The sequence below is a fragment of the Neofelis nebulosa genome, chromosome 3, assembly GCF_028018385.1.
Source record: "Neofelis nebulosa isolate mNeoNeb1 chromosome 3, mNeoNeb1.pri, whole genome shotgun sequence".
NCBI lineage: Eukaryota > Metazoa > Chordata > Mammalia > Carnivora > Felidae > Neofelis > Neofelis nebulosa.
Window position 1 is genome coordinate 145,159,667 of NC_080784.1, and position 9,608 is coordinate 145,169,274.

The window sequence follows — 9,608 nt, forward strand, 5'->3', positions numbered from 1 at the left end:
TAATAATAAGCCAGATTGTTTTGAAACAAATTCAAATAAGCTAGTGTTGGAATATTTAGATAAAACACTTTTTAATTTGTATAGTGTTTTAAAGTTTCCATTATTTTAAAAGAAAGGTTGTTTAACTTGTAATTGGAAGATTTCTAAGAAGAAATACTGAATAGACTTTTAATATCACATCTAAGCAATTTTCTAATAGCTTCACAGTCTCAGCCAATAGAAACAACAGGAAAAACATGTCGGAAGCTTCAGAACAGACTGGAAAGCTTGCAAACTCTGGTAGAAGATTTACAGATGAAGAACCAAGGTACAGTGTACATTTCGGAGAGATCTTCCTTGCTCAAAAGAGTACTCACCTTCCCTTCAGGTGAAGCCTGTTGTCTATAGACCCGCAGAAGAGGATATTGAATAAGCAATTCAGAAACATCAAGTCAAAACATGAAGGTCTTAACCATGACTAACCCCCAGATTAATTGTGTGACCTCGGGCATGTCACTTTAGCCCTGCTCTACTCCGTCATCTAATAGGGATGATAATACTGCTGACCAACCCTCCGTAGGACACGTTTTGAGCAGTTTTTCACACGACACTTTCCCACACATTATCTTTCTTATCCCTGTTAGGTCTGCACATAAGCATTTGTATGACGGTAGCCAGGATAAGATTGTAGTTGATGGCTGGAAGACAAAATAACCATATTTCACCTTACACAGAATTTAAATTAGCATAGGCTAGAAGAGACCCAGTGAATCACTAACTAAAAAGATAAACTACTTTCAAATGCACTAAAGCTGTTTGAATGAGAAACTGTCATACTCTGCAGATGGTAGGTAAATTTGGGGGCATAAGTTCTAAGTGGTTGTTCCTGTGGATGTGGGAAGCCCATCATGTTTTATGCTTTTCTGGTATAAATTCATGAATCCAGGAGTCTGTCAGAGAGAAATAATTTTGGAATATACTTGTTAATTCTTACCCATCTTTCTATCTCTAGAGAATATAAGCTGCTAGATGAAGGATAGTAGATATTTTTCTAAGAACAATTCCTTATAAAGAAAATTTAACCTTATCAATAATAATAGTTGCTATTAATATTTCTTGAACACTTACCAGCTGTGTGGCAGGCCCCGTATTCAGTGTTTGATTATTTATGTTTTCTTCATGTGAGCCTCACAATACTGGGAGGTGGGCACTGATATCAAGTCACTTGAAAATGAGGAATCTGATGATCAGATTACAATCAGTAAATAGTTAAGTCACACAACGAGTAGTATATCTGGGACTTGATCTCTGCAATTGCTGCTTCCAAAGTCCACGTTTTTCAACACGCTGAGGCTATGCCAAATTGTTATTAAGGCAAGTTCCAGATCCTTTCTGTTAATCCCAGATCCTTGTGTATATAAACATTAAGAAAACATTTGATTTTAAGTTTGTTGTGATATTTTTAAAGGATGCATTATCTTATTGGCCCCATTTTTATTCACACTTTGACTTACATTTCTGAATATATATCTGAGTAATGCTACCATGTAATAATCCAAATGGGAGACATGTTGTATTTGTTTAAAAAATAAAAAGACCTTTTTATTTGATGCATTGCCTGGATGGAGTGTCTCTTGGAAGTTATGAAACAAATATTTTGGGAGCATTTATCAAAACTTAAAGTGTCTATATGCTTTGACCCAGAAATTCTACCTCTAGCAATTTATTCAAGAAAAAATTGTACAAGCACACAAAAGTCTGTTTATAAAAGTATTTCCTATACTTTTATAAACAGACTTTTGTGTGCCACCAATGCCACCATAAATCGCTATTACAATACCATTGACTATATTTCCTGTGCTGTACCTTTCATCCCCATGACTCATTCATTCCATAATTGAAAACCTGAGAAATCAACTTTTAAGAATTTTATTTACTAACATGTTGGTACATCCATATAATGGAATACTATACAGTCATAACAAAACATGAGCTGAACTGGAAAAATGTTGACATTTTTTAAGTGAATAAAGCAAGCTACAGAACAATCTATACTACATATTTCCACTTGTGCAAAGAAGGAAAGTGTGTGCACGTGCGCGCATGTACACGAAGATATTTGCCAAACTGCTTGCGGTGATGACTTCTGAGGGGAGTTCAGCAGATTGAGGGAGCAGAGACGAATACCTTCACCTTCATCTCTCTTTGCACCCTTCTGAGGTGTTCAAATTATTTACAATTAGTATGTATTATTTCTATAATAAGTATGCTCACTTAAACCAACCGAAAGAGTAAAGATTTACCCTTAGCTCTGTCCATAACGTCAGTCTTTTCAAAAATATGCTACTTTGCAATTTTTAAGAACTTCCCGATCTCAGAATGTGTCTCTTCTATAGTAGCAAGCTGACCTTTTAAGAAGCACATTATAAAATTTAAAGGCAGAGTAGATGTTGCTAATCTAATTTTGTTTTATCATCACTTTCAGCAATGTCTTCAATGATCAGAAATCAAGAAAAGAGGATACAGAAAGTGAAAGACCAGGAAAAAATGTTACTAAAATGATACATTGCTTGCCTGTTCTTTACAGAGGGATGATGCCCAAATAATTGTGGTGTTGCTTATAATTAGTGCCCTGTGTACTTTTTTTCTTTTTATGTGAAAATTTAATAAAAGATACCCTCCCCTGTAAACTCTATTTTGAAATAAACTATTCTTCAATGCTCTCACAGTAAAACTTCAAACAGTTCTAACTAGATGTGAAAGTCTGCATCCCTTATAAGGTATTAATTTGTGCTAAGACCCATGTGCTGGAACAATTGTGTGGTTTTTATTATCTTAACTGGTGCTGAAGCAATAGTTATTCTTTCCAGCTTCAAAAAAACTTGACACACAAGTAAAATATGTGGTATAATGCCCAGAAGGACAAACTCCAAGGTACTGACAGGGATCCATTTGTGACCCTGAACTCACTGTTCCGTCAGTTATCAATGAATGTCATCAGATAACACAACATCGGGGCCCCTAATCAAAACTTTTAGAAAAGTTTTTTTCTAAAAAAACGTTTACATATTAATAACTGTAAAGAAAGAAACAAGAATGTGTTCTTCAGCGGTGGGTAACTTCTAGATTGAATGGATTCAGCCTGCTTTACTTAGATTTTATTAGATTAGGAGGGTTTTGCATGTGGATTGTTTTCTAACACCAATAACCAGCTAGGTGTCCTAGGAGTCCATTCAATTCTAACACTAACTACCTGGAGTTAGTATCAGATTCTCCAGGTCTAAGGGTTCGGTCCCACAAGACCTCCCCCCACTTCAGATGCAGTTGCAATTTCTGGGCTACCTGTACTCTGGCTATAAATTGGAGTCTCCCACACCCCCCCTCCCCAGTTTCACTAACTTGCTAGAACAGATCACAACTCAGAAAAGCACTTTACTTACTATTACCAGTTTATTTTAAAGAACACAACTCAGGAACAGCCAAATGTAAGAGAGGCACAGGGCAAAGTATAGGGTTCTGGTACACGAGGCTTTCATGCACTCTCAAGGACCCTCCCAGGACCTGGACGTGTTTACCAACCTGGACGCTTCTGAAATCTTATTCAAGAGTTTTTATAGAGCTTAATCCGCAGTCCCCTTCTCCTCTTTGGAGATCAGGGAAGGGGGCTGGAAGTTCCAATCCTCTAATCACTGGTCTTCCTGCCAGAGACGACAGGGACAGCAGAAGGGTACCTGTCTAAAGATGTCACCAAGAAATGACTGCCCTGCTAGAGGCTATTCCCCAGCCCCAGCGCCATCACATCTACTGACCAGTCCTCACTAAAGGCTTGTGGACAAAGCAATACGCAGCACTTTCTGGCCAAAAATTTTAGTAAGCATTTGTGTTTTTCCTCACTTTATTTCCCCTTCCATGAGCTGGATACAGTGGACAGCGGGGTCCTAGGGGATGGCAGAGCCGCAGGACAGAAGCAGCCTGGGCAGCAATCTGCAGGGAGAGCTGCCCTTCTGCCAGAAATACCCACTGCTGATTATTTAGTGAGCAAGAAACAGGCTTCTGGTGCAGCCTTCTTAACATGCATGGTGTCTGTGACAGCAGCGGCATTAGTCCCAACCAGTGCAGATAATAGTGACTAAGTCCTCCTGTTTCTCCTCTAAATGACAGTGTTAACATGCTAAGCATGTCCAATTTTACAATATTCTTTTAAAATATGAACTTTAAGGGGCACCTAGGTGGCTAAGTCGGTTAAGTGTCCGACTTCGGCTCAGGTCATGATCTCACGGCTCATGGGTTGGAGCCCAGCTCAGAGCCTGGAACCTGCTTCGGATTCTTTGTCTCCCTCTCTCTCTGCCCCTCCCCCACCTGCACTCTTTCTCTCGAAAATAAACATTAAAAAAAATTTTTAGTATGAACTTTAATATATGTATCTACCTCAATTGGTTTTACTGAAAGATTTTTATTTCATCAGGTAATGATAAAATTGCTAGTGAAAGAACTCTAAAGAAATTTTTATTGTAAACTGTTTTACTTTAAATTTTACCTAATAGAAATGCTGGGGCATTTTGTGCAGTAATAGTAAATGCCCTCTGAAGACCTTAGTGGTAGAGTGTGAAATTCATTATAAAGTATATAAAACGTATATGTGGATTTTACATATACATGCTAGGAGCCAAAAACTATCATAGTTCTTATAAGCACTTTCTATTTTCTTTTGGGTTTATGCTCTTTTGAGCAAACACCACCTGTAACCAGGATTAAACACTGTTTTGCCAAACGATGTTATACTTACTACAAGTTGTTTTAACATATAAAAACTCATTTTCGAGTACAAGCATGCATAATATCCCTCCAAATAATGGTCAAGTTCTAAAAAAGTTCTACAATGTTTTCCCCAAAGAGAGGAGAAAACGGACCTCTCTTGCGTCTTGATTTTTTCTATGCATCTGTTATTAGTGGAGGAAAATATTGGCATTTTATATCTAAGCTATTATGGTACTAAGATTTAGACAAATAATTCAGACATTTAATGAAGGTATTAAAACTCAGGTTTTATTTGTTCAGTATAATAAAGTTTAAATGTCTTACTTCTTCTCAGAACAAGGATATACCTGTGTGTCACTGTCCTATTACAGTTTTGTTACCCAGGATAGCTATTGGTATGAAAGGGAAGGGCAGGGGAAATGATTGCTATGGGACAGTCCTTCTGTCAGTCCAGACCCCCTGTGAGACAGGAGGGGAGGGGGTGGGGCAGTCCTGCAAAGGCCCTGGAGGTAAATGATGGCTGTGTCTGTCTTCTCTGCAGTCAGGCTATACCTGGACCTCCCAGCCCTCTAAGAGGCATCACTCAGGCCACCTAGCTCAGCCCACACCTTCATCCAGTTCGCACTTCCTCTCTTCGTGGTCTCCTCCCAATGACAGACCCCGACTAGGCCCCTTGTTTCTACACCGGTCTGCAATCATTAAGACAAAGACTTACTTGCTACTTTCAAACCGGGGCTAGCACATAAAATCAAGCAAAAAAACAAAAACAAAACAAACAAAAAAACACTGGGGAGTCTTAACGTATAACCTCATATCCTTGCTAACCACCTCTTGTGACCGTATTTTTTTTTCACAGTTAACTATTTTTAAATATAGAGTGTGCACGTAGTAAGGAGTTTCTCCAGTTGTACCAGTAGGAAGGCAGCTCTTTATGAATGAGACGTGTTTCACTCTCTTGGTTTAAGGGTCACCCAAAGGCTCAAGCTTGAACCCTGTGCAGCTGGTTGGTTTCTGCGTGCTCTGGCCAGTCCACACCTGAAGCTTAGCCAAGTCACTCCCCAAGAGGACTAAGCTCTGAAATAACGATGGATCAGCAAAGACCCACCCATCGATGCCACAGGGGAAAAAAAAGTCCATGCTCACTGAAAGCATATACCTACATATGTATTTCTGCACATTAGACAAAAGCCGCTAGCAAATTTGAAACAACTCTGATGGCTATATTTGGAGTTATACTTCCTTTATTTAAAATTATTCAGTGTGCTCCACAAATAGCCTCTCTAGTACTTTGAAAACTGAATCACTGAATCCCCCACCGCTTTTGAACCACTTTATCCTCACGGCCAGTCTCCAGGAACCTATTGCTGCATTCTTCCCAGCGGGTAATTTTCCCGTTGTCTACCACTACAAACTTCCATTCCACCACTGTATCTGCTGGCAGGGACACAGAGTGAGACCAGAACCCGTCCTTGCTATACTGGAGTGGGATGTAAGTGTTCCACCTCCCAAGACTCTCATGGTCTCCAGTTACTGCAATGAATTGCCCACCAGTGCTTGTGACATAATGGACCTGGAACCTGATACTAACTTGCTGAGACTCTGAAGACATTGCTACCCCCTTTTTGCGTTTCACATCCATTTCCTGACCTCTTGGTTCCATAAGAGTGCTTCTGCCACAGTCCATTCCCTGGTTTGGGCTTAACACTGGAGCCTCAAGACCGCCACCCAAACCAACATCTCCCCAAGAGGAGTGCCTGGACACCATTTCCCAGTCCTCATTGTCAGCCCGGTCCTGACTGCTCAACTCGGCAAGGCTCACTTCTTTCCCTCTGTCAACGACCAGGTTGCTAGAATACAACTTTTCGGCAAAACACGGAGCTGCTTTAGCGAGTGTCTCTTGTCCTTTCTGGAATCCCCATTCTGCCATAGGAGACTGAAGCCTTTCATTTCTTGAAACTGCAGAGTAACCCCTAGAGTCACCAGTCTCAGATGTAGCTAGAGATTCTGTGTCTGGAAACTGTCCAGAAGGAACATGCTCTCTTGAACTGTCACAATCACCGTCTTTTCCAGAAGGACTCTGCCGTCTCCATGTTGCTTCCTGCAGGTTACCATGGCCTTTGGTCTCTGAAACCAAACATCCATTGCTTTCTTGAAGATGCTCTAAAAAGCAAAAGGAAAAATGTAATAGTGTTAGGCAGTTCATGTGAGAAAAAAGGCTAAGAAAATAGGTTTATTGAAGACTTTACCAGTAATCTATCTGCAGTTCACGAAATCCATCTCTATAAAAGCAAGTGCTTAATTACCTAGTTAAGACACTAACTGAACCAACAGCACGCTTTAAGAGCATACATGTATATGCAACAATAAAAGGCACATCTGGGAGTGTCCGTGTGCTCACACAAGAATGTAAATGAAGTGGCTAGTTGTAGAGGCAGCAGTTTAACCCCGTCATGGTCCTTGATCTCTGCAGTCCAGGCTTTATTGGCATACAACCAAGTTTGGTTTCTATCAGCAGAAAATGCTGTCTAGCCTGTGGGGCAAAGATCCACACAGCTACCCTACAGACCCTACGAGTACACCTGTACTCCCAGGAACTGTCAGCAGCCCAGGGATCAGCTCTCACAGATGTGGGCAGATCCACAGCAGCTGTTGCTATGGTTGGGGGGCTGGGGAGTGGGGGCGGGGGGGGGGAGATACAAAGGATAGCAGTGCATCATTGAACAAGGATTGGGGGTGAGGGTAGGGAGAGAGGGCTGGTTTCTCCTTGCCAACCCCATATGCATCAGAAGTAAACCTTGGGGGGCCTGGATGGCTCGGTTAAGCTTCCTAGTCTTGGTTTCGGCTTAGGTCATGATCTCACAGTTTCATAAGTTTGAGCCCCACCTCGCGGGCTCTGTGATGGCACCCTCCCTCTCTCCACAAGCGATGGAGACCGCTTGTGTGGTCTCTGTCTCTCTCAAATAAATAAAGTAAACCTTTTTAACAAAACAGAGGCTTTTTACATCCCCTCCCATTGTACACTTTTAAAAAACACGTTCTTACAGTACACAATCCAAGCTCCCTAAAGGCTCAGTTTCCTTCTTGGCCACCTCACTGACAGTCGGGATAGTTCCCTACAAGATGGAAGTGCCCCAAGTCATACAATCAGCATAGATGGGAGGGTTTCTTTCTTTTGGCGGTGGGGGTTGACCTTGTTTAATTTTATCTCCTTTTAGTGGTGGAGTTGTGAGACGTAAAAACATTGCCCTGAATTCTCAATCTTTCAACCTAAAACATGAGACTGGCTTCATGAAGACAGAGGAGCTCTCTGCTCATCTCAAACCAATCGCAGGAAAGGCACAGAGGCAGTCTTTCAAATGGCTACACATGAACACCGACTCCACTAAAAATAAAGTTCCCAGATGTCATTTTCACCGCTCGGCTGGAGTCCAGGCATGGGCAGCTGGCCAAGGGAGGGCACTGGGAGCTAAGGTTTTCTGCCAGTCCTCTTTGTGTAGCACAGTCTCTAACACGTACACATGTAAACCTGGATGTCAGTTCTACTCATTGGAGTTGGGTGCCCTATTAGGTAGGTCCCCTCCCGGGGCATTAGACAACCCTATGCTTTTGGGTCCTACGGCTCTGAAATGGGCAGCCAGCATACAGCCCTAGGGCTTCAGCTGAGGCCTTCCTGGCCAGAGTCCAACCTGAACTTTGCCTTCCTGACAGAAGCATCCAGATAGCGGGAGGTGCTCAGCGCCTGGGAGTTAGTTCCCAGACCCAGCTCCTCCATGGGGTGAGGTAGGGGAGGACGTGAGGTTATGGGATTGGGACTGAGAAAGTGTCCCTGCTCGGTCTGAGATTGATGAGGGTTGTAGGATCTCCCTGAACCTAGGCATGCCCTTCGTAAGGCCCGGAAGGGGCGCCGCCGCCGCCGCGGCCGCCCGCACTGCGCCAAGCGCAGCCACGCAAAGGAGCCCATCCCCCTCGGGGTCCTCGGGGTCGGGCGCCCAGGGTAGAGACTCTGCCCGCGCTGCCCTCGGACTATGGGTCGGGGAACCTTCGGAGCCTCCGAGGAGGGCGATAAACCTGCCCGGCGCGTGCGCACTAGCCTGGGAAAATAATGAGAGGCTTGGGGAGGGTCCTGCCCGGGGTAGGGGAGGTTAGTCGGAGGAAAGGGCCAAGAGAAAAACTCCAGGTGGGTTTTTTTCCTCCCTCGGTGAACTTCAAAGCCCCCATGGCAGATCTGCCCTCGAGACGTGGGAGGAAGAATACCTGCTTTGGTGACCAGTTCCCGCCTGGAAGGTACAGGGCTCGGTCCCCCGCCGCCACCCTGATCGCTTCCCGGAGCCGCAGCCTCCCCCTGTGGGGCGTTCCGCTCCGCGTCGCTCTCATTCCCCGAGTCCCGCAGCAGCCAAACGAAAATCGCTCCGGCCAGGCCCCCTCCGACCAGCAGGGCCGACCAGACGGCGCCCATGGCTGAGAGGCCGCAGCTGCGGGAGACGACGGGAACCGGGACTCGGGTCACGCAGGCAGAGCCACACCTACCCCGCCCGGCCCAGCCTTCTACGGTCCCGGCGGCCGGCGCTCCTGCGCGGAGCCCAGCCCACGGCGACTAATACTCAACTTTCCCAGCCCCGCCCCGCTTCCCGCCCCGGGGCTGCAGCCCCAGGCTCCGGCCGGGCGGAGACTCGGGCGCCCTCCTTTTCCAGCATATTCATTCCCGACCCCGCCCCGCGGCTGGCGGCCGAGCGCCCGGGTGCCCCGTTCCACGTGTGGCCCGCGCGCGGAAAGAGCCCAAGTGCGCACAGCTGCCGCGCGCCAGCCGGGCTCTGCCCCACCGCCGTTCCTCCCCGCTCCCGCTGCCCGCAGGGTCGGGTCTCGCTTCGGCC

The 9,608-nt window shown here is 44.7% G+C and overlaps 2 protein-coding genes across 25 annotated transcripts in view; one reads left to right on the plus strand and one right to left on the minus strand.

The window, feature by feature from the left end:
* CCDC158 (coiled-coil domain containing 158) overlaps positions 1-2,674 on the plus strand; it is a 104,141-nt gene extending 101,467 nt beyond the window's left edge. For 21 of the 24 annotated variants that reach the window (XM_058722204.1, XM_058722205.1, XM_058722217.1 and 18 more), the window contains 2 exons: positions 208-307; positions 2,465-2,674. In XM_058722204.1, coding sequence (XP_058578187.1) covers positions 208-307; positions 2,465-2,585 — 221 coding nt within the window. In that variant the 3' untranslated portion in view covers positions 2,586-2,674. Of the gene's footprint in view, positions 1-185; positions 1,590-2,464 lie in introns of those variants that run through there. The other 3 variants (XM_058722211.1, XM_058722210.1, XM_058722216.1) reach the window with 3 other exon arrangements.
* Positions 2,675-5,003: 2,329 nt separating this feature from the next.
* STBD1 (starch binding domain 1) lies at positions 5,004-9,373 on the minus strand. Its single transcript, XM_058722228.1, has 2 exons — positions 8,992-9,373; positions 5,004-6,897 (listed from the first exon to the last, which is right to left on the minus strand). The coding sequence occupies exons 1-2, from the start codon at positions 9,191-9,193 to the stop codon at positions 6,038-6,040; spliced, it is 1,062 nt and encodes a 353-aa protein (XP_058578211.1). The 5' UTR covers positions 9,194-9,373; the 3' UTR covers positions 5,004-6,037.
* Between the last annotated feature and the right edge of the window lie 235 nt (positions 9,374-9,608).

Bases quoted from the DNA above. Each gene is read 5' to 3' on its own strand.
- STBD1 (XM_058722228.1), bottom strand. From the start codon at position 9,193: ATGGGCGCCGTCTGGTCGGCCCTGCTGGTCGGAGGGGGCCTGGCCGGA. The intron at 6,898-8,991 runs GTATTCTTCCTC...TTTGCTTTTTAG, and splicing joins GGAACTGGTCACCAAAGCAG to AGCATCTTCAAGAAAGCAAT.